General features: G+C 41.1%; 6 protein-coding genes across 6 annotated transcripts; 4 read left to right on the forward strand and 2 right to left on the reverse strand.

Moving 5' to 3' along the window:
* Positions 1 to 3,770: 3,770 nt before the first annotated feature.
* Positions 3,771 to 7,064, forward strand: C922_00493 (M1 family aminopeptidase; the record flags this gene model as incomplete). Its single annotated transcript, XM_008816109.1, has 1 exon — positions 3,771 to 7,064. One exon carries the CDS (start codon positions 3,771 to 3,773, stop codon positions 7,062 to 7,064), a length of 3,294 nt encoding a protein of 1,097 aa, XP_008814331.1.
* Positions 7,065 to 10,278: 3,214 nt separating this feature from the next.
* Positions 10,279 to 12,114, forward strand: C922_00494 (V-type proton ATPase catalytic subunit A; the record flags this gene model as incomplete). The annotated part of the gene is made up of 1 exon (XM_008816110.1): positions 10,279 to 12,114. One exon carries the CDS (start codon positions 10,279 to 10,281, stop codon positions 12,112 to 12,114), a length of 1,836 nt encoding a protein of 611 aa, XP_008814332.1.
* Positions 12,115 to 14,850: 2,736 nt separating this feature from the next.
* On the forward strand, positions 14,851 to 16,050 carry C922_00495 ([acyl-carrier-protein] S-malonyltransferase; the record flags this gene model as incomplete). Its single annotated transcript, XM_008816111.1, has 1 exon — positions 14,851 to 16,050. One exon carries the CDS (start codon positions 14,851 to 14,853, stop codon positions 16,048 to 16,050), a length of 1,200 nt encoding a protein of 399 aa, XP_008814333.1.
* An 874-nt stretch (positions 16,051 to 16,924) lies between these two features.
* C922_00496 (hypothetical protein) lies at positions 16,925 to 20,943 on the reverse strand (the record flags this gene model as incomplete). Its single annotated transcript, XM_008816112.1, has 2 exons — positions 16,925 to 20,317; positions 20,539 to 20,943. The coding sequence occupies 2 exons, from the start codon at positions 20,941 to 20,943 to the stop codon at positions 16,925 to 16,927; spliced, it is 3,798 nt and encodes a 1,265-aa protein (XP_008814334.1).
* A 1,109-nt stretch (positions 20,944 to 22,052) lies between these two features.
* Positions 22,053 to 23,377, forward strand: C922_00497 (hypothetical protein; the record flags this gene model as incomplete). Its single annotated transcript, XM_008816113.1, has 3 exons — positions 22,053 to 22,765; positions 23,046 to 23,127; positions 23,300 to 23,377. The coding sequence occupies 3 exons, from the start codon at positions 22,053 to 22,055 to the stop codon at positions 23,375 to 23,377; spliced, it is 873 nt and encodes a 290-aa protein (XP_008814335.1).
* A 185-nt stretch (positions 23,378 to 23,562) lies between these two features.
* C922_00498 (hypothetical protein) lies at positions 23,563 to 24,351 on the reverse strand (the record flags this gene model as incomplete). The annotated part of the gene is made up of 1 exon (XM_008816114.1): positions 23,563 to 24,351. The coding sequence occupies one exon, from the start codon at positions 24,349 to 24,351 to the stop codon at positions 23,563 to 23,565; it is 789 nt and encodes a 262-aa protein (XP_008814336.1).
* Between the last annotated feature and the right edge of the window lie 566 nt (positions 24,352 to 24,917).

The following is a 24,917-nucleotide window of genomic DNA, read 5'->3' on the forward strand; positions in this document are numbered from 1 at the left end:
GGTTAAAATGGGATTCAGAGCGGTACACGAAAATTCCTCGAACGGCAGTGGCACTCCCGGCGGAATTCACAATGGCTGACCAGTTTGTACGTCCCCCCAAAGGGTAAATTTGAAGCAGATTCGCTCACAAACATACGAATACATCACTTTATATTATTCCCCTTCCCCAATGTGGATCCGCTACGTTGAGCTGTTACTCCCGCTTAGTTCGCCATGAAGCATGAGAGCACTTCAAATTGGAAGTTATGACGCCCCCAATCCGTAGCCATTTTGTGAATGTTCTACTAGGTATACGTGACAGAGTGGAAATGCTGCTTAATTAGGCAGAAAAATTATGCTTTCTCCCGACCATAACAAATTTCCCCATGGATGAAGATGGACCAAAGGTATGACTCACTGATATCACCACGTTTGTAATTGTACTATAACCGAGATGCCCTTTTTTTAAAAAACGCACTGGAGTAACAACTTTTTAGCGATGCGAAATGACTCATATTTAATTTCTAGAGTTTTAACTCGAACCCTTCGAGAAGGAAAAAGTAACCATTAGGGTTACTCATCCTCGCTCCTTTAAATTATGTGATGCGTCACGGGTACACATACACATTATATACCCAGTATGTGCTGTATACATTTTTTACGTCCTCATTTAGTTGTACATTGATCGGTCAGTCGCGAGGCTTCCTTTCCGACGCCACCTCATAAGTATACCATAAAGCTCTCCACCCCTTTCCTCAGATCCGACAGCTACGTTTAGCTTAAATGAAGCGATGCAACGCATGTTCCACGTACTCGAAAAAAGGAGCATTTTGCAAAGAAAGTTACACACTTGAAATTTCCAGTTGCCAGCAAGGGGGCTAAAGGAGAAAAAAAAAAAAAAAAGGATTTTTTCTGTTTTTAAAATGGTTTCTCCTTAATAGTCATGACAATGTTGTGAATATGGCCACATGTTTATAAAAACGAATGGATAGTTAAGTACACACAAAAAACACCACTTACGCTATTTTGCTTTTCTGTTGTTTCGTTTTTTCTGTTTCTACGCATATTTCACGATCGTTAAAGCAGCCTTTCTGCTTTTTTTTAAATGACGAATTAAAAATGTTGCCGCGAAGGGGTATGTGAATAATGCCAGTATCACCTTTTTTTTTTCCTTTTTTTTTTTTTTGCCACTTAATCATTAACAAATGGTTGTGCCTCAAATAATGGCAAAAAGATTTGAAGCGAACAATAAAAGAAAAATGACCACATTTGCTCACGCGACGTGTTTAAAATCGTTGTTTACACGAAATGATAGGTGAACCAGTTTTCTTATCGGCGCAAGCTCGTGAACAAAATTAAGCAAGCAGATGGGTGGAAACGGTCAAACGTGTAAAAACCGTCAAACGTGTACAAACCGTCAAACGTGTACAAACCGTCAAACGTGTAAAAGCGGCCGAGTAAATAACGCGGAGCCAGCATATCACCCGGATAAGCAACGCCCGCGATTAGCACAACTGAAGGAGTAATCTACAGCCTAAGAAGGAACGATACGTGCATCTACGTCACAAGCTCCCGTTGAAGGGAAAAAAATAAAACGTGTTTTAAATGGCGTGAATGTAAAGAGCACCCAAAGGAAAAAAAAAAAAGAAAAAAAGGATGGAATTTATTTTAAAAAAAAATCCTTCTTAAGAAGCAACTCATCTTTATTATTTAATGTGTGTATATAGATATATTTCTATATATATATTTTTTTTCCATTTCTGTGTAAAGATAACTCCTACGTGTAAGCCCTGCTCGCACCTCCATTATCGCCACGTGGACACCAAACGCGCCGCATTGAAGTTACGATAAAAGTAACGAATGACATGAGCTCGTGATTACTCCATTTAATCGAGCCTCTTCTATACAAGCGTCAGATACTAAAGCATGAAATTGGTGAACACGTAACGAACAGAGAAGGCGTCATTTGAGAGGTAATTAGCAAGACTGCAAAACCGTCGCAAAACGGATACATAAGTAGAAGGGCATGAATGGCGACTTCAAATTAAAAAAAAAAAAAAAGCAAAAAAGGAAGCAACGTTTTCCTTTTTCTGCACATAAATTGTTAAATAAATAAGTGTATAAACGTATGTGCAAAGCACGCAGATCAATTAACTCAACGTGAAAGGAAGACCCCGTCACCCATGACCAGTGAAACGACACCCCTGTTTTCTCTTCCTCTGAATGTCGAACGTTTGCTAATTTGTAACCGCTCCATGTGATTCCATGAACCGAATTTCACACTCGTCACGTCATGTCCTCTTGTGATTAACGTGAAATGCTACGTTTTTGCATGCTGGCCGATTGCGGAGAGGTGTGCGATTTTCATTTAAATCGCGTCACTTAAATTTGCCTTAATTTCCTGTCACAGAATTGATTCAACCGATTCAGCCGATTGGATTGATTGGGTTGACTTGATTAACTCCATTGATTGGATTGATTAATTCGATTCATTTTAATTTACATTTTAAATACCCCTTTGAAAATATTTTTTTTTTTTTTTTTTAAAGATGTTTTTTTCTTTTTTGAAAACAGTTAATCGAACCAACTCTGATTTACAACCAACAGCATTTTTTTCTCCAATGAGTTTTTACACATGCCAGAAGTGTAAGTTTTAAATCCCAAGTTCTCGTTTCATGTGAGAATTTAGCTTTATGTATTTATTTGTATGTCCACGATTACGGCATATATAAGTACATATGTTTTACACATGACTAATTTTACTGACAGGAATTGGCGCGTTGTTGCATTGTGGGTGATGAACTTCTTTAGCAGTGGAAAAGTGAAATAGCTTCCTTTTGGAGGAAAAATCGTACAACGCGAAGGAGAAACGAGCGCAAAAAAAAAAAAAAAAAAAAAAAAAAAGGATATATACATATGTACATATATGTAATATATATGTAATATCTATAATATATATGTATATATTTATTTATATATATATAGTTATGTACAGTTAAAATATATATAGAAGGATACTATAGAAAATATACCAGTGCACGCCTACGTTAAGAGCATATTCGATCCGCAGCAGTGGCAACAGCAGTCGTCGCGCCCAACGGGGGGAATAGCCAAAGTGTATAGCTTCCACGGTGCACGTGGTGTATGTATGCCACCTTTCCTACAAGTCGTAAGGGTTCACGATACGATCTTGCATTTGACGGCTCCTATATTCATCCTGCGTTCGCTGCTATATACGTTGTTATTAAGATTTCCTCACCAAGTTCACCTCCCCAGTGAGCGTTTAAAGTATTTATTTTATTCCCCCCATACGCCGATACCGCTGTTAGCATACGCACTTGGGTTGTACATGTACGAATGAAGAAGTGGCGTTTACGTGAGCAATACTTTTACATACGCGCGGATTTTTGCTCCATGCAAAAATAGGAAAAGGGCACAAGCAAACGCGTACCGTATTTAAAGGCGAGCACGTGCATATATAATATATATATTTATTTATATACATATAGATATACACATATACAAATAATATACGCTTATATATATATATATCCTTTCATACATATTTATATATATTTGTGGCTCCCTCTCATTGTTGTCCCCTCGGCGCATTCGTATACACCCCTGCGCCCACTGTGAATCCTGCAACCGCCCCCCCGCACGGACCCAGAGCAGGGAACGGCAGTAGAAACATTTTAAAAAAATTAAAAACTTTTTTAATTTCTTTGTTTGTTTTATTTGAAATTTATATATATATATACATATTTTTTTTTTTTTTCTCTTTATCCAAAATGATAAGAAAAAAGATGCTAAACTTATATTTTCTTTTCATAGCGATATTAGTAGCGCTAGCAAATTATACCCCCGTCGATTACCCAAATACATGCATGATTAGTAAGAGCTGTCGAAAAAACTCATGCGGCATTATCTCTCGCGTGCTAAGTGGAATTCATGTAAACAAAACAAGTGCTAGGGCCAAGGCATTGATCAGCCTATCCTCACTGATTTACCAATTGCAGTTACCAAATCTTGTCAGCCTCGACTTGTTTCGAAGGAATCTGTTCACAGGTGTGAAGCAGAAGGGGAAGAGGTCGCCTCTACCCTCCTACATCATACAAAACAGATTGATGAGTGAGAACAACCATAGTGACAGCACGAAAATGAGCGTAACAGCAAACCAGGATAAGAAGAGACCCGGAACAGGGGACGCATCCAAAGGGGACAACCAAGGTGCTAGTGGCATATCTGCACAGGATAAGCGCATGAAGGGAATTGACCAGAGCGAAGGACCGTCCAACGTATCGGACTCTACCAACGCTGCATTGACTACTGGAGCAACTTCCACCCTGGAAGGAAGTGAAAATAACAATAATGGAAGCGGAAACGGGGGAAAGAATGAACCCAAAATACACTACAGGAAGGATTACAAACCAAGTGGATTTATCATCGACAATGTGACTCTAAACATCAACATATTTGACAATGAAACATCTGTGAGGTCCACCTTGGATATGAAACTCAGCGAACGTTACGGAGGAGAAGATCTCATATTCGATGGTGTCAGCTTAGAAATTAAAGAAATATCGATTGACAGTAACAAATTGATAGCAGGAGAACACTACAAATACGACAATGAATTTTTGACCATCTATTCGAAGTTTATTCCAAAGGGCAAGTTCACTTTCGCATCTGAAGTTATCATCCATCCTGAGACAAATTATGCTTTGACTGGTTTGTACAAATCGAAGAATATTATAGTGTCCCAGTGTGAAGCTACTGGATTCCGAAGAATCACCTTCTTCATTGACAGACCAGACATGATGGCCAAATACGACGTAACGATTACTGCAGATAAGGAGAAGTATCCTGTACTTTTAAGCAATGGTGATAAGTTAAATGAGTTTGAAATTCCAGGAGGAAGACATGGAGCGAGGTTTAACGATCCACACTTGAAACCCTGTTATCTATTCGCTGTAGTCGCTGGAGATTTAAAGCACCTAAGTGATAATTACGTCACCAAGTTTTCCAAAAAAAATGTGGAATTATATGTATTCAGTGAAGAGAAATACGTTTCGAAATTGAAATGGGCTCTAGAATGCCTAAAGAAAGCCATGAAATTTGACGAAGATTATTTTGGACTAGAGTACGATTTGTCCCGACTCAACCTCGTAGCTGTCTCTGACTTCAATGTCGGTGCCATGGAAAACAAAGGTCTCAACATTTTTAACGCTAACTCGTTGTTAGCATCTAAGAAGAATTCTATAGATTTTTCCTTTGAAAGAATTTTAACCGTCGTTGGCCACGAATATTTCCACAACTATACCGGAAACCGAGTTACGCTAAGAGATTGGTTTCAGCTAACTCTTAAGGAAGGGTTGACCGTCCATAGGGAAAATTTATTCTCCGAACAGACGACCAAAACGGCTACCTTCCGTTTAGATCACGTAGATATCCTAAGAAGCGTGCAATTTTTGGAAGACTCGTCCCCACTGGCACACCCCATTAGACCCGAATCGTATGTCAGCATGGAGAACTTCTATACCACGACTGTGTATGATAAAGGAAGTGAAGTCATGAGAATGTACCAAACTATTTTAGGAGACGAGTATTACAAGAAAGGTATGGATATATACATTAAGAAAAACGACGGAGGCACAGCAACCTGTGAAGATTTCAACGATGCAATGACTGAGGCGTACAAACTCAAAAAAGCAGACAAAACAGCCAACTTAGATCAGTACCTATTATGGTTCTCACAAAGTGGAACTCCACACGTAACTGCAGAATATTCTTACGATGCGGGTAAGAAAGAATTCGTAATAGAAGTTACGCAGGTCACCAATCCAGATCCAAACCAGAAGGAAAAGAAGGCCCTCTTTATTCCCATTCGAGTTGGTTTCATTAATCCGCACAATGGACAAGAAGTCATTCCAGAAGTAACCCTAGAATTTAAGAAAGACAAAGAGAAATTTATTTTTAACAATGTGAATGAGAAACCGATCCCATCTCTTTTCAGAGGATTTAGCGCACCTGTATATATTAAGGACAACTTAACCGACGTAGAAAGGATCCTACTCCTCAAGTACGACACAGATGCATTTGTACGATATAACGTATGTGTAGATCTCTACATGAAGCAGATTCTAAAGAATTATCAAGAGTTGCTACAAGCCAAAACAGAAAACAAACAGAAGTCTGCCGAGAAGCCAAACTTAACCCCCCTAAGTGAAGACTTCATTAATGCGATTAAATACCTGATGGAAGATCCTCATGCGGATGCTGGTTTCAAATCGTACATTATAACCCTCCCAAGGGACCGATTCATTATAAACTATATTAAGAATGTAGACACAGATGTGTTGGCAGATACGAAAGATTTTATTTACAAACAGTTGAGTGACAAGCTTAGTGATCTGTACTTTCAGATCTTTAAGTCAATTCAAGCCAAAGCGGACGACATGACACACTTCGTAGATGAATCTTACGTCGATTTTGAGCAATTGAATATGAGAAAATTAAGGAACACCTTATTGACCCTATTAAGTAGAGCTAAATACCCAAATATGTTGGACCAAATTATGGAACACTCCAAATCGCCTTATCCTTCCAATTGGCTATCCAGCTTAGCTGTATCAGCATACTACGACAAATATTTCGAACTGTACGAAAAGACCTACAACCAATCAAAGGATGATGAGTTGCTACTTCAAGAATGGTTAAAGACCGTTTCCAGATCGGATAGAAAAGATATTTACGACATTATTAAGAAGCTAGAAACGGAAGTACTAAAGGATAGTAAAAATCCTAATGAAATCAGAGCCGTGTACCTTCCATTCACTTACAACTTAAGATACTTCAATGACATATCTGGCAAGGGATACAAAATGATGGCAGACATCATTATGAAGGTCGATAAGTTTAATCCCATGGTAGCCACGCAACTGTGCGACCCCTTCAAGTTGTGGAACAAGCTTGACCAGAAACGACAAGGCATGATGCTCAACGAAATGAACCGAATGCTCGCCATGGAAAACATCTCCAACAATTTGAAGGAGTACTTGTTAAGGCTCACCAACAAGTTGTAAAATCGCCCGCCTGCACATATCTATGTCTACACATATGAATATCTACACATGTGTATGTCTACAAATATGTATATATACATATATGTTTATCTGCTGGAGGTGCTTTCTGACATACGAAGTTCATTCTTCCCGTGTGCGGCGGGACAAGGAAAAGAAAAAATATATATAAACATCTAATCGCACAATCATATAAGCGCAAAGACACGTGAGCACAGGACATCTATGCGCACAAACACTTAAGATGACAAACATATAAGCACACAAACATACATGCCATTGCACGCGCGAACATGCGTTCGAACAAACATGAGTGCAGCCATTCCTGCACACGTACGCCCCCTTTTCCCCCGTGCGCCTGGCTGTGCACGCCACCCAGGAGGGTAACGCAGACACAAACATCTAAAAGAACAAAACGACTCACATGTAAACACTAAAATGTTTTACTTTTAAAGTATTCAAAGCGCGGCCCTAAACGGATGGAGGTGATTAGCTCGTTTTGCTTGCGGGAGGACCCCCTCCTTGCAGTAGGTGAAGTTAACTTCGGTGAGGTGTTACGACGGTTGTGGCGATAGCACTGGAAAATCTCTGACAGGCGGGCCGAGTGCTACTCCTTGTTGTTCACGTGCTTATCGTGAAGAGGAGGATATCCCCCTTTTACCACCTTTATCTGTCTGTGCGTTGGTTAGTGCGAAGGAGAATGGAGTCCTTTCACCTGAAGGGCGATTTATACGTCCAACTGTGATGATCGCTGGGGTGGTTTTCACAAACAGCGAATCGAGCTGGATGCAGGTCAGTCCCAATCCCCACACCTCTGCGGAGTGATGCAAACCAGCGCTTCTACTAAGCGGGGGCATTTAAACTTATACTCCTCTGCCTCTATGTGTACCTCTTTCGTACGTATGTGGCCATCCAACCTTTTCGCACCTTCCCTTGGAACAAGAAAGAGGTACCGCCATCCCATACGGCTTCACTCCCAACACGTATTGTCAAGGCGGCTTTTTCCTACCGCTCTCTTTAAATATGAGAAATGGTCGTTCTACAAAACAGGCTAAGAGCATTCCGCTCCGTTACCATGCGCGCGGGATGTAACTCCTCAGATGTCCATATTAAAAGAATTTGCTCACTCAACTACACAAATGATCGATTAGCATAAAAACGAACAAAACTGCTCCGTTTACACGTGCAAACCGAGAAGAGGTAGCCGAATCAACAAATGGAACAGAAAAGAATCACAATGAAGGCACACCTTTATGAAAAATGTACCAAACGCAGTGCCATCCCTTCATTCCCCTTTTCTGCGAAAAAAGCTATACACGTGACCAAACATAACTGCCATTATACTCTCCATTATAATCGCCACTATAATCGCCATTATATTTTCCATTTTTTGTGCAATGCTCTTTAATTGATATGAGGTACACACACACATGCTGAGATTTCATGCACACTATCCGTAGGAATGCGTTTAGGAATCTTTTCCCCATTTCCCGAGCGTTTAGTTTGTCAAAGCAGTAACTCTCTTCCTACGGAAACACAACTATGTGTCGTGCGTTCATACATGTGCATTCATATACACGCATTGCGCATATGGGAATTTTCCCACTAGTTCCATACTTCCCATAAAACAGGACGGAAGTGTATTTTAAAGGTAATGCCCCTTCCTTTTTCTCGGATCAGCGCCATCTAACGATGGGAACAGCCTTGTGGAAATACCACAAGAAAAAGTAGCATCATCAACGTTTTTAGTCAATATAGCGTCTAGCACGTGTGGGTGCTTCGCCAGATAAATGCAATGCATATAACAGTGCGCCCCTTAACACAAACATTGGAAAAGGCTATACATTCTTCACCGTGGTGTGAAACTAGAAAGGCCATTTTTTACGCCTCCTGCTGCATGGATTCAATTCACCCGTATAGCTAAACGGAAGAGTTTGCCCAAACATGTACAATCTCATTGCGCTTTCTTATCCTTCTACACGCAGATACACGTAATAGTACCGTAAGTACATGCTCTCCGCTATTTTAAATTTGCCAAAAGGTGAAAGGCACAAAAAGAAAAAAAAAAAAAAGGGGAAAAAAAATGTTACTACCTGGGTAGGGAAAAAATAGACTAACGATGCTTCCATTAAGAGTATTCCAAGTGGCCTATTTTGCAATGCTTTCCCAAAAAAGAGGAAAAACCACTTTATGGGTATAGCTGAAAATGACTTTTCTTTTTATGAGCCGCGAAATTTTTTGAATTACCGCATTGAGAAAAAAAAAAAAAAAGCAGAGTTCTCATGTGGATGATAGGGGGAATGAGATCGTTTCCTAAAACACGTAAATGATTACGCGCTTCATGACAAAAAAGAAAAATACGACTACGTAAAGGTGTAAATGCTTAAAGCTTCAAGCGCGTAATAATTGTCGCAGCATTCTATTGCCAACGAGATCGCATACGAATTGGCGAACGGAAGAAAAACACACAATTACACAATTTGGCCGCCCCACAGCCCACTTGAGGCCAGCTCGCATACGTGCGTTTCGGCTATCAGCCATTTGCCACACGAAAAGGAGCCAAGCCAAGAAAGCATGGCATGAATAGAAGCACTAGCAGTAGTAATAGCAGCAAGTAGCAGTAATTGCAGCAATAGCAGTAATTGCAGCAATAGCAGTAACTAGCAGCAATCCGCAGCTATTAGCAACAAATGGCAGTTTGAAGCGGCAGAATAAATTAACAAAACTGAAACACAGTTCGCCTAAGAAGGCCCCTCGCAATTGATAACCTTTCGAGGAAGTTAATTCAACCTTTGACTTCACGAGAGCAAAACCCGGCCGACAAACGCTCGTGAATTCACCCTCCCTGGTCTTTGTAAATTTTAATGTATGCAAAATAATGCGCGCAATTGTATGAGTACAAATCTGAGTATGAATCAGCGCCAGTACGTGTCAATGTGAATGCCTTTTTTTTTTTCCCTTCTCCCTGCATTCCTTTTTTGCACCATTTAGTACGCTTCTGCGTTAGCGCCTTTGGACATACCCCCTCAAGAGGCCCGCCTTCCCCATCTTGCGCATCACCTTTTATCCTGCGCAAAAGCTGGTTTCTCGTGCCATTGGGAAACTTATTGGCATAGGGAGAAAAAGGCCCCACGCGCAGGACTCACCTTTTGAGTGAACGTCCCCACTTCTGGACATCGGAGAATAGCCCATCCATTTCACTCCTCTAAACTGAAAAATGACGAAGCCGTCGGCCGAAAATGAAGAACCCGGAATTGTCTACAAAGTGGCGGGTTCACTTGTCATTGCGGAGAACATGAGCGGGACGAGGATGTACGAGTTAGCCAAAGTCGGATGGAACAAATTAGTGGGAGAAATTATCCGATTAGAAGGGAACCATGCATATATACAGGTGTATGAAGACACGTCAGGGCTATCTGTTGGAGACCCAGTAACCAAGACGGGCAATGCTTTGTCAGTAGAATTAGGCCCAGGAATACTGGACAATATATATGATGGGATCCAGAGACCACTGGAAAGAATCGCTAATGTGTGTGGAGATGTCTACATTTTCAAAGGAATCGACATGACGTCATTAGATCACGAAAAGCAGTGGCAATTTTATGCAGATAAAAAAGTAAAAATAAATGACATCATCACAGGTGGAGATATATTCGGCTATGTAGATGAGAATAAATTATTTAAAGAACACAGAATTATGGCACCCCCAAATGCAAAGGGTCGAGTGACGTACATTGCTCCAGACGGTTCGTACACTTTGAAGGATAAAATATTTGAGCTGGAATATCAGGGGAAAAAATACACCTATGGGTTGTCTCACCTTTGGCCAGTTAGAGATCCAAGACCAGTCTTAGAGAAGGTAACTGGTGACACTTTACTACTAACAGGACAACGAGTCTTAGACTCTTTATTCCCCACCGTCTTGGGAGGCACTTGTGCCATTCCTGGAGCATTCGGGTGTGGAAAGACGTGTGTTTCTCAGGCCTTGTCAAAATATTCAAACAGTGAAGTAATTATCTATGTAGGGTGTGGAGAAAGAGGAAACGAAATGGCTGAAATTTTATCCGAATTTCCTGAATTAACAACCAAGGTGGATAATGAAGATGTTGGCATTATGCAGAGAACATGTTTAGTGGCCAACACTTCGAACATGCCTGTCGCAGCAAGGGAGGCAAGTATATACACTGGCATAACCCTATGTGAATATTTTCGTGACATGGGGTATAACGCTACTATGATGGCGGATAGTACGAGCAGATGGGCTGAAGCTTTAAGAGAGATTTCCGGGCGTTTAGCAGAAATGCCTGCAGATAGTGGGTACCCAGCATACCTTGGTGCCAGATTAGCTTCCTTCTACGAACGAGCAGGGAAAGTAAAATGTATTGGGTCTCCATCTCGAACGGGTTCCATCACCATCGTAGGTGCAGTATCCCCACCAGGAGGGGATTTCTCAGACCCAGTAACCACAGCAACCATGTCCATCGTGCAAGCCTTCTGGGGGTTAGATAAAAAATTAGCACAAAGGAAACATTTCCCCTCTGTTAATTGGTCCACATCTTTCTCCAAATACGTAAGGCAACTGGAGCAATATTTCGACAATTTCGACCAAGACTTCTTGTCATTAAGACAAAAAATAAGTGACATACTGCAACAGGAGAGTGACTTAAATGATATAGTCCAGCTCGTTGGAAAGGACTCCCTATCGGAAGATCAAAAAGTCGTCATGGAAGTAGCCAAAATTATTAGAGAAGATTTCCTCCAACAAAATGCTTTTAGTGATTATGATTATATGTGCCCTTTGCAAAAAACCGTCGGTATGATGAAAATTATTTGTCATTTTTATGCTCAGTGTTTGAGGACTTTACAAGAATATGACTCACGAGAGAGGAAAATCGGATGGGGCTCCATTTACAACACCTTGAGACCTACTATAAATAAAATTACCCACATGAAATTTGAATCTCCAAAAAATTCAGATGAGTATTTTAAAAAGTATTTCAAGGCTTTGGAGGAGGAAATAACTGTTGGCCTTCGAAATTTGGTGGAGAAGTAAGAGGGGTGAGGCCCGCTTATACTAGTGAAAAATCGTTTCCTTTGGTCTCTCCTTCCCTAACGTTGTCTTCTCATACAGGGGGGATTTCCCCAATAGTACATTTATGTTTCTATGTGTGGAAGTGTGCAAACATGTATGTATATATGTATGTGTCCGTGCGCGGGCCAACCTGCGTGGAGTTGGATGATAAAATTAATGCACATAGCCTACATGTCTAGGGTGCCGTGTATAGTTACCAGGTTCCCGTATTTTCCCCCTTTTTCACTCCTTGGGCTTTTCTTTTTTCTGCTTTTCTCACTTCTTCTCTTTACCCCTGTGCGCGGTTTACCCCCGTAGCCACGACACACCCGTTAGAGCAAAATAAAAAAAATAAAAAAGATGGGGAAAGTAACAAAGGTGTATGTGTGACCAGCACGACGAGCATGAAAGATAGATGTACCTCCCTATGCACACCCTGATTTTTTAAAAAGAGTTTTGCAACATTATTGTAACATTTTATTTTCTATAATTTTTTTTTTAAAACGATGAGTCTTCAATTTTTTCCCCCTTTTTACCCCTTTTTTTTTTTTTTTTTTTAATGCCACTTTTTATTTCTATTTGTTTATTCTAATAAGTGCGCACAACATACATACTTCTCCACATCGAATACAAACATATTACTCCAGTTCGTATGTATTCTATGTGCACATACTGTGTATATATACGTATGCGAGTTTAAAATTTTCCTTGAATTTTTTTTTCCTATCCAATTTGCTTTCCTTAACCTCGGTGAGAGGTCCGTCCCATAAGACACACACGGGGGTGACTCCCTCTTTAATAAATCCGATTGTGCGCCACGCGCGATAAATGATCAGACCGTTCTCTTGAGAAGCAGAGGGTGTAGATATGTGATTCAATCTTTCTCAATAAATGTCTAAGAATTGTATAATGTACAAGAACCCTCGGGGGCTGCAATAAAGGAAAGTGCCCAGGGGGGTGAGAAACAATCAAGGGGTGTAACTACCACACCACGCCATATAACCATTTCACTGAATGTATTTATTAGCTCTAGTTTTTTTTCTTTTTTAAAATGTATTTACACCTTGGGATAGACAATCCCGCGGTGCAAAATATTTCCCATTGTGATTCTTCTCCCCCCTTAAGACAAAACATATCAAGGAGAAATTATACACACACGTGAGGGCGCACAGTTTGAGGCATCCGAATTGAGGAGGAACACCCCACTTGTAAACCACTTAACCATTTGTTAACACAGCCAAATGGTTTTAAAAAAAAAAGAAAAAAAGTAAAAAAAAAAAAAAAAAAAAAAATGTATTATTCAGAATTATTCTGTAAAAAGGGGGCAAAAAGAAAAATTGCACTTTCACTTACCGATTTGAAAACATAAACGCTATTGATTTTTTTTTTTTATGCAAGTTCTTTTTTTTTAACATATATGGTTAAGAGTTATCACATTGTTTGAAAAGAAAGGTGCAGAAACAACGTTCACAATGATCCAGCAAAACGATCGAGCAAAAAGAACGAACAAAAAGAACAAGCAGAGTGATCGGACAAAAACAACGTGCAAAGAAATCACTTGACATGGCTGCCCTCGATAACACGCTGGTATTCTCTGCAGATGCGTAGAAAGACATATCCCTCGAACGGTAGTACCCATTTCGTAAAGGAAGAGGAGGAAGACGAAAAAAGCGGCGGGGGGGGCTCATTATCAGTGCACATGAAAGGCGTACATTCCATCAGTTCCCCTTTCGATGAATGCATTTTATTCACTTTCCCTCTTTTTTCGCCCTTCTCGTGATGGAAACCGCTGCACGTTTTAATCTCCTAAAAGTGGAAGGAAAAGGAAATAAACGAGAAAACACACAAGTACACAAATGAGTGATCAAATAGACGAGTAAAGGGTCTCCTGGCGACCTCATTTCATTTTCGAAAAATGCATAGCGACGGTTCCTCTCACCCAGGAACAGATCTACTTCTTCCCATTTTTAAAGATTTTCCCTGAATATTCTTTTTCTAGTTGTGAGACGAAGAAACGACGTGGATGCATTTTTTTTTTCTTTTTGACACAAAAGTGTATGCTAAAAGTGGCAGTGATGTAACTTGATAATTTTTAATTTTTTTTTTCTTTTTTTAACCGTTTTGGTACACCATCATGCGGTTTAGCCTTTTCTACTATTTTAACATTTAATCTGGCATCACTCCAGAATGAAGAAGAGAGCACACCTTAAGGAAGCGCAAACATAACAGTAGCACATAAAGAGGCCACGCGTGTGTTTGCACGTATATACAGAACAAGTAGGGTCCCTTCTGTCGGCATGTACCTTTTGAAAAGGGTACATATAAGTGTGTACAGAAACGGCACGGGGAAGTGAAGAAGATAGAACAAGGAAGTAGAACAAAAAGAAAGAGGATAGGTAACCAGTCGGCGAGATAGCCCACCGAACGGGGAAAATGCCCTTGAATGTTTAGCTCCCTGTGAGGTAATTCTGCCAAGTTGACGAAGCTCCCCAAAAACGTCAATGCTCCGCGCGATCTCGTGAAGCAGGCGAATTGGAAGATTCTGCCCTCTACAGTGTGTATATAGGTATACATATGAGTATTTTTTTTTTTTTTTTTGGACGTCAGAACAGCGCACGGTTAAACAAACACAGGCGCAATAGCAATACTTTCACTCGGGCGAGCAAGGGGAGGCCGTCAAGAAAACAGACACACGCATACATACACGCACAAAGAAGAATGCACATGATAACGTCCCGAACACTGCTAACCATAAGCATAATAGTGATAAAAATAATTCTGTGGAACTCGGAAGCATGCAAAAGTTTCATTTTGAAAGGAAAGGAAACAGCAGTGAGCGGGCTGCTACATAGAGGAGTGAACAAAAACAACAGGAGGAGGTTAACGAAAGAACCATATCAGAGCGAGGAAGTAAATGAACAAATTATGACATCATCTGAAAATGATCATTACATAAAAAAGAAATTAAAAGAATTCGAAAAATATAGAATAGCAACATACAGCTCTCAATACACTTTTTTTTTTCCAGGACAAGGAGAGCAGTATATATCGATGGGCTTAAATACATACAACACGTGTAAAAATGCCAAAGAAATGTATGACCGTGCGAGTACCGTTCTGGGCTACGATTTAATGGATGTCATTAAAAATGGCCCAATAGAAAAATTAAAAGATTCAGAAATCTCACAGCCATCCATTTATACTGTTTCCATTGCTGCCTACGAAAAATTGAAACAGGAAAATCAAGACGCAGTTATGAAGCTAAATTTATGTATGGGATACTCATTAGGTGAATATTCTGCCTTAACATGTTCAGAAGCTTTGCCCTTTGAGGAAGGCGTATTTTTAACCAGGGAAAGAGGAAAGGCAATGCAGAAGTGTGCCAAGTTATACAAAATGACCACCATTGCAATTGTTGGGCTAACCCTAGATCGTATTCACAACCTGATAGAAGAGGTCAATAAAGAAATGAATGAGGACATTTTTATTGTCAGTTATATGACTCCAAAAAAATTCGGTCTATGTGGAAAACCCGAAAGTATGCAATATCTGAACAAATTAGCAAAGGAAAAATATAAAGCCATTTTTACTAAAGAGTTACAAATTTCGGGGGGGTTCCACTCGTCCTACATGTTCCCAGCTAGGAAGGCTTTAGAAAATGCCTTAAAGCAGATCACCTTCAGAAAGCTAAAGATTCCAGTCATCTCAAATGTCGATGGCTGTGCTTATGATGACCCACAGATAATCAAACAGCTTCTACTTCTGCAGTTGACTAGCCCCATTAGAATAAATGCCTGCCTAGAGAATGTGTTAAAACATGGGTACGAGACTGGCTATGAGTTGGGGCCCGGAACGATAAACTCCAACCTTTTGAAGGACGTGTCGAAGAAGCAGAAGGCGGCGACGCCGTATATTTAGTGGGGTATATGCTTGTGTGTGACTGTATGCCCATGCTTGTTCATGTGTGTCTTCCCCTCACGTAGCCTTCCTTGGGTAGACTTCTGTGCGTAGCCTTCCTCGTGTTACTCCTGCACCAAATTAACCCCCCCCCAACAAAATGCGCACCACCTGCAATTTCCCCCCCGCACAACGATAACCCTATTCTGAGCTGACCAGAAAGAGAAGAGTGAGTGGCCGCTGAACTACGTAGCATCCTCTTCGGTGCCATAAAATCGTTTTTTTTTCCCATCAAGATGTGAAGCTCCTTTGCCGGGTGTCGCCTATTAACAGGCAAGACAGTCACTGCGCGTCTGGGCAAAGGTGCACCTGTGCAGATATACGAACGTTCATAAAGCGACGCAGAAATGCTTTGCCGTTTTTCTCTTTCATTTTGGCAACTCTGCGATTTTAAAAAGGTACACATTAAAGAAGCGTAATTCTGAAGGAGGCTTAAGTCTGCAGATTTAACAAAAGGATAACATAACATAACGTAACATTGACGCCTACGTGTAGTGGGTATATACTTTTCCCTAGTCGGAAGCTTACACGAGCACCGCTAAAAAAGGAGCATTAACACTTACATGCATGAATGATTATACAAAAAAAAAAATTGAAAATTTTCGAATACATATCATACACAAATTTTACGTGTTCGTAAAAACTAAAACATTCTTATTTTATCAAACAAAAGGGAAAGACGCCTCGAAACGAAAAAAGGGGAGGCTGCTCATCTCCACGTATGTCCGGTGTACCGCTTATACACACACAAAAAAAAAGGAAAAAAAAAGTACACAACATGTGCACACAGTGTCTCTCTGTAGTGACAGCCATCCCAACTTAAAAGACCCCCCTTTCACCTCTTCGTAATGAAGACACGGTGACGATCTGCTATGAAATGATCTGAATAACATCCATCATAAATATTATCCGTTATGGTGTTTTCCAAATTTTTATTGCCAACTTTGTTCAGCAAAAAATGGCTCACAGTATTTTTGCCCACGGGATAGTCCATCCCATTTCCATCCTTTTCAGAAAGATTTTTACAAAAAAAATTGCCCTTTTGGAGAAATTTAATTTGTGCCACTTTGTTGTCACTTCTGCCTATGTTACTTCCCCCCTTGGTGCTAGCGTCATCCACTCCATTCTGTCCTTTATCATTGTAACTGCAGTTATTGGCGGGGGTTTCTCTATAGCTGAGAAACGAACCTGGCCTGGGCATGGCACAACTGCTCTTTAAACCCTTTTGCAGTTGGCAATATCTTTTCTTTTCACCCAATATGTTATCAAATTTCAAGTTGTCCACAAATGATAGTAATGTGTCCCTCTTTCCAGAGATGTCTTTTTTCTCTATCGACTTGAGGAAGCTATTGTACTTTTTTAGGTTACGTGTAAATTGTTCGTTTGGGTGGAGGTTGTTCAATTTTTCGTTCGTCCCATTTTCCTCGCTGGCATTTTTGTACTTACTTAAGAGGTTACACAGAAGCTCATGAACGTTTTGCTTACATGATCTCACCTCTGGTTTCTCAAAATTTATATCGTCATTTTTGACGCCATACGTTTGTTTAACCATTTCGGTGTGTCCCCTTCTGAGCGAGTTGCCTCCACTTTCAAATAGGTCTCCATGAAGCTTGTCAACCCTGTCAAGCAGTCCCCTCTCGTCGCACCTCCTCTTCAGTTGATCTTGCTCATAATTATTCATCTGGTTGTTCTTATGAAAAAGATAGTTACCATTTGGCGAGGAACCCACGGGAATGTCATCTCTCTCCGCCTCAACACTATGTGGCAGGGATGAGAATATGGATGCTTTTCTCCCTTCCATTTTGTTTCCCATTTCTTGCTCGAAAAAAGTAGCATACGATTCATGTATTTCCTTCTTTTCATTATTCACAAACTGCACCTTTTCGAATATACGATTTATTATCTCTGAGTTGTACTTTTCTTTTTTTATTCCAGTTGGATGCTCTCCTGGGTCTTTCTCTTTCTCCCCATCGTTGTCACCTAAGGCGTTACTCCTAAGAGGACAGCAGTGGCCTAATTCTTCCGATTTACGAACATCGTATTGATTTTTGCTCCCCCCGGAGCTACGCCTTTTTCTTCTGGTTAACCACGTCCTTACACTGCGCTGTATCAAAATTATGCACTTTAAAAATTGGTCGTAACTTATGTAGTAGTTGTACACAACTTCTGCGTTGTTCTGGCGGTTGAGGCACAGAGTGGTTGCCTGTTCCTTGGAAACTTCCTCGCAGCTCCTTCCTTGCGCCCTCTTATTTTCACCCTTGTTTTCCCTCTTGTTTTCCCTGCTGCTTGCCAATTCTTCCCTTCTTCCCTGTTCCCTCCTTCCCCCATTCACCACTTTAACCTTCTCAACACTTTTCAGCGACCCCTCATTTATTACTAACGAATATCCCACCTTCTTCTGCCTCCTCGGTGACCTTTCGAGGCCCCCGTTTGAGAACTTCCCCCTCGCGTGGAAGTAACCCTTTTTGCCCATCACGTGGTAGATACTTCCTAACGCACTCTTGTTAAGGATTATTTTCTTTGGAGTAGCACACGTTGGGCATGTTTCACACAAGCCATCATAAGCAACGCTGCGTATACGTCGAAAGGTGCCATCATTCGGCGCTTTCTTCTTCAAGTGTCTCCGCTCCATAGAGACCATTTCGCGATTGTCCTCCCCGATGTATATTGCCTCGTCATGAATTGATAAGTTGATTATTCTGTTCAGGTAGGAAGTCATTCTCTTCTTCTTTATGTTGAGAAGGCACTCCTGAGCTTGACTTATACTACTCATGGCAATTTCCATGCACCTCTGTTTTTGGTGAATCTCTTTTATTCGAAACTCTTCATTAATGTCACTAATTATTTTTTCGATCATGTCAGCTTCGCTTGAAAAAGCAGAATTGGTGTAATTTACACACGCTTTAACATGTCCAGTTTTTACACTTTCTCCGTTATTCTGGGCGGTATTTCTCCCTACGTTCTGTTCACACCGATGTGTGTCTGGTCTGGCATTTTCTTGGGGAGGCCCATTGTGAGTCGTCTCATGAGTTACATTATTATTTGTACTAATCTGTGATTCCTTTTGGGGGATGCTGTAATTCTGTTTCGATGCCCCGTTGGAGGTTAAATTGGACGTTACATTGGACACCCTGTTCTCCCCACAAGGAGGGGACCAGTCGTGACGTGCTTCCACCTCCGGATCATCATAAATGGGACGTCTACTCGAGCAAGCACTCTCCTTCAACTTAACCATTTCGTCTTTGATCCTTTTAATCTCCTTTTTCAGCCTTTTCACTTGATTTTTTTTTTTTACATTTTTGTTATTATGTGCTGTATTATAAATTGTGACATCTGCCCCCTTTGGAAAATCTTCACTCTTACTGCGAACATCACAAGTGGGTTTCTTTGTCCCATCCTCCCTTCTATCCTTGTTGTTTAATTCTAGGGAAGTCTTCTTTGTGTACTGTCCAATGTACTCCCCTTCAGGAGAATACATATCACTTCTGTTTATGACGTAACCGCCCATGTTATTTGGGGTAGTAGCTCCCCCGTGCATGAAACTTTTCTGTTTCTTCGTTTGGCTCTCTCTCGAAACTTCCCAGTTAATATTCACTCCCTGGGGAAAGGAACCCTGAATGTTGTTCCCCATGTTTTCACCAACCAGTTCATGGCTTCCACAATTTAGTAACACGTTTTTTTCAATATAGCTAATCACTTCGCACATTTTGTAGTACTTACCCTTATCGTGTAATCTGATTAACGTATCGTCCTCAAAATACTCATTTATGATCCAAGTAAAAATGGTGTTGCTGTTGAACGGCCCCTGTTCCTTCCCGTTGTCGTCTATGTACACCCAGTATAAAACTCTCCTCACGTTAAGCAGTTCATTAAACTCGTTAATTATATGCTTGTCTTGTGACAATCCGCTTTGTTCTTTTGGACCATGTTCAATCTTGTCGTCCAGTTGTGGTTGACCTGACTCTGTGGGAAATTCACTTGGAAAGAATTTCTGCAAATGGACGTCTTTCAAATAATTACCCGTTTTTATTTCACTTAATGTATGATTATATATGATTCCATTTTTTAAATACACTTTTATTTTCCCCTTTAGTTTATCATTTTCGAAAAGGATACAATAGTTCTTATCGTAGAGTCTTCTGTTCTTCATGTTCAATTCGCTTCGGTGCAGGTAATCGACTTTGTCTTTGTTCAGGTCTTTACGCAGCACGTACAGGGTGAGTCCCTCCTACGCATGGGGGAAAAAAAAAAAGGAAGACAACCGTGAAGGGAGTGATACACACTGATAGGAAGTTATTATCTTTTACGATTAACCCCTGGGGGAAGGGGAAATCACAGGCTGCACATCATCTAGGGAAAGGAATGCTCCCTGGGTGAGGGAAGGACCATTCCCCCTTCGCACCCCCCCAAGGTGCAGCTGCCCCCATTTTTCGCGTCACATTTACTCACGTCCCTCTCCAGCATGTTAAACGCGTGTGAAATGTTGACTTCGTAAGACATGATGCATATTTCATTTTGTCCCTTCTTCACGCACATGTACCATGGCGTTTCGTAAAAGAGTCCATTCGGCGTTTCGTTCTTCAGAACACGCTCCGCGCCATAGTGGCGGCCATTTGCGTCAATACTTGGCTGACCGTTTGACGAACTGTTTGTCCAACCGTTTGCCCCACTGGTTGACCCATTGCCTGCCCCACTGCTTCTCCGGCTGCTTGAATCTCCCCTCGCGTCGCCACTCTCCACTTTAATGTGCAGGCAGTACACCACATTTTCTTCCTCCTCGTCGTCCTCCCTCACAGTTGTGTCCCTCGTGGCCAGCTCCGCTTCAATACTGTGGATGTACAAGTTGATATCCATCGTGTTGTGTGATCAGGGCTGTGGTATTCGCAAGATGAGCAAGCGATGTATATGCATATCCGTACATACACCCCCCCGCATATGTACGCGTTTACACATTTTGAGGCATACGTCTACGCAAGTGTGTACATATGGACATTACTTTTTTACCAAATTGCCCTCTTTGCTTCAGCGAATTACACATTGTGCTAGCCAGCATGTCGCTCGCCAACAGACCTTTTCACATAACAGGGAAATACACACATGGGCATTGGCGAAAATGGGGGAATTTTTATTCGTTGTAGGAAAAAATGTTTAGAGGTGCTAAAGTACGGAAGTATGCGCTCTGTTCTTGGCAGCTCAGGTGGGATGATTTCCCTTGCCCACGCAAAACGGAAAATTGTGTACGTCACAAAAGGCATGTGCGCAGATCGCGCTGTTCTCTCTCTGTTGGCATCTTTTAACTGGCGCAAAAGTGTGAAAAAAAATAAAGTAAAATAAAAAAGTAAGAAAGTAAAGAAGCAAAATAAACGGATAAATAAAACATTTCAGAATGTTCCCCAGTGAGCGCGCATGTTCCGCTTCGCAGTGTTCGTTAAAGCACGAAAAGGGGGGTCGTCCAAGGGGGGTCATATATCTTCGCCTCGCTTTGAATTGCTTTTCACCGTCGCGCAGCCCTTTCTGCTCCACTTGAAATGTTTCACCACTTTTTTTAAGAACTTCCCCCATCTGCAAAAGGCGCTCCAACAGCTACTCCAGCCGCTTCACCCACATGATGACTAAGGGGGCGTACTTTCACCCCTATGGATTGCTGACGCGTGAAGCTTCTTCTAGGTCCAGCATTTTTAACAAAATGACCATCATGCATAAGGATACATAAGTGCACCTGTGCGTACGTATGAGTGCTCATTTTAGTGTACACGCCTGTAGGTCCCTTTGCTAGTAGCGTCTCCGCATAGCCAAAAAGGGAACTAGCAAGGGGAATAATTTGGCTCTTCTTTTTGGGTTGCCACCTTTAATAAGCGAGTTGTAGTGCCGCGTCCTGTCAGCTGTATCACCATGTTGTTCCCAGGCAAAACACAGATCCAACTTGTTTCCCCCCCAAACGCATGTCACGAGCACTGCGCCCCATGGGGAAAATTCTCCACTGCGTTAGTCACTCATGTAGGAGACACGACCCGACAAGTGGGGTAACGCTTTACCTCCTCTCAAAGAAACAAATCAGCTACACACAACAAATCAGCAGAAACATTAACTCGAAGAATGCATATCTGTACGATTTATACAGATCTTTGGAGAACTGCCAAAATGCAAGTAGCCTATACAAGCTGAGCTGCAAAATAAGGACGTGCCAGATATATGACCTCTACATATGGAGATTAATAGAACAGAAGTTTTACAAATTTCATAAAGAGCTAACACCCAGAGAAATTTCGTCTATCATTAATCATTTTAAACAAATAAAAATTAATGACAGTAAAATATACGAGCGATGTGTTGATATAATTCTTCCAATCATAGGTTCCTATTCGTTACAAGATTTGTCTGTCCTCTGTTTGTCACTGACTTACTTTAATAAAGTGAACTCATCCATTATGGACACAGTAGCAGATGCTATAGTCAAATTGTATGAGAGCGAAAAGACCAAAATGCACCAACTGAGTAAAAAAGAGCTTCAACAGATTTTCATTTCCTACGTACATATAATTGGAGCCTATAGCAAAGTAGGCCATAAACACATCGAATTATTTAAAAGAGCTTCTGTGTATATTCATTTAGCACTTACTGCCGATATCTACATTCCTTCCAAGATCTTTATCAAGATAGTCACTTCCTATTGGACGTAAGTGCATCTCCTGGTTGAGAATCCACCCACATTGCATGCACAATGGACTATGTTGTTAAAAAAAGAAAAAAAGAAAAAAAAAAAGTGTGTGGGGGGAAATGCCAACAGGAGTGGCAGTACACATATACATTTATGCTGCCTAAACGTATGTTTCGGCTTGGATTTCCATAGGGAGGATTATCCCTGAGCCGATCAACATAGCTTTGGAGATGCTGTATAATATGCCTGCTTGCACCTGTATAACTCGTATATTTGATGCCCTTCCCCTGTCCTTCAGCGTCAAAATAAAGCACAGCAAAATATTCGATCTAATAGCCAAGCAAATACCTACGGTCAAAATTACGGATGAGGAATTGAAGGTTGGAAGTCGATTTTTGATCCTCAGTACCTCCGCGGTTGTCATAGATGGGGAAAACACGCTTATTTGGCTCCAATCATTTGCTCCCGTTATTCTGCTCCCGTTATATTGCTCCCATCATTTTCCTCCCATCATTTCGTTGCGTACATTATTTTTATTTTCCCCCTTCTCAGAGCATAAAGCGGAGCTTCGACCAATTGGGCTACTCCTGTGAAACCCTAGACAAGTACATCCAGTACAGGCTGTCCTAGCTTTCCACTCCTCTGCGTCGACGTATTTTCTCGATCCCACCGATTGGCATTTTACCTTGGCGACGTAGTGAACTCGGTTTTCTTCTGCCCTCCGAAGGGAAACGCGCAGGGATGGGCAAGTCAATCCAGGTAGCAGGATTCACCTCTTGAAATGATAATCACCTCCTGAAATTCCAATCGGCCCATCACAAACTGCGAACCCGGCGAATCAAAAACTGGACAACGTCCCCCAAGTACGCAGCGTTGTGGTTGTACGTGTTGAAGAAGTTGCTCTCGAGGAAGATCATTTCGTTTGTGGCGTCAACCCGCTCCTCCCCCAAAATGTCCGTAACTTTTTTCCTTTCCCGCGCAGACAGGGATAAATCCCTAATGTAGGAACTGAAAAAGCAAATGTTATTCTCCTCTTGGTCCACAATAGAAGACCCATGCCATATGACCGAATATTGAAAGGAGTGAGGAAAACTAAATCTGTCATGGTGCATCGTTCTTGGCAAGGTGGCTTCATGTTGTAATTTTGTTAGCGGAGTTACAAATGTGCTTGGGTTTTTTTTCTTCTCTTTTATATTTTCCTGATCGTGAGTTAGATTTAACAATTTACTTATTCGATATTTATTTCTGAATTTAAAATGTCTCCTCGTTCTTTCCTTCCCAACACAGACTTTCATAATTTCCTTTTTAATATTTTTGCTAATAACCGTTGGAGGTTCGCACACCGTTGTCCTATCCTCCAACCTCACAGGGGGAATTTTCAATTTTGCTTTCTTCTGCTCATCATTTAAGTTTGGTCTCTCTCTTTTTTTCCGATTCTTCTTCCCTCTTATTTGGGTAAACATGTAGTACCTCTGGTAAGTCTCTACATTTTTATATTTCAACTCATTGCTCAGGCTAAGGTGGTGAAAATATTTTTCAGTCCACCTAAGGGTGAGGAACACTTTGGGCTTCACCAGATCCCATTTCTTCACAATACTTCCCATTATTACATACCTATCTGAACTGCTTCTCTGGCTGTTTTTTTTTCTTCTTTTGAATCTTTACCTGCCCCGCTCTAGAAATTCTGTTCACGCGAAGTACCATATCAACATGATTTTTCGATGCTCCTCTGTTTGTGCGTAAATGATGTGATTCCTGACCATGGGGAAATCTCAACCGGAGCTAGGGACATACTATGGTGGGAAAAAGAAGAAAAAAGAACTGACCATTTCTACGGCTATTAAATCAGTGTAACAATAGTGTCACTTAGAGGTAGATTTCCTCGAAAAGGCTGCGTACACGTGTGAATGTGCCCCAGAATGTTCTTGCGCCAAGGGGTGCCGATTCCACAATATATATTTGTGCACGAAATTAGGGGCACACAAAAAGATTGGGCCAGGACCACCGGGGGCAGAGCAGCATAATTCGAGAGGGATAGAAGCATAAAGAAACATGTATTCTCTTTTCTATTCCTTTCCTTTCCTTCCCTGTTTTTTTACTTCTCCTTGCATTTTCATATTTTTTACAAAATCTACATGGTGTGAAGATGCACAACCGGGGCGCAACTTAT

Source organism: Plasmodium inui (assembly GCF_000524495.1).
Source record: "Plasmodium inui San Antonio 1 unplaced genomic scaffold supercont1.2, whole genome shotgun sequence".
In the NCBI taxonomy this organism is placed as follows: domain Eukaryota; phylum Apicomplexa; class Aconoidasida; order Haemosporida; family Plasmodiidae; genus Plasmodium; species Plasmodium inui.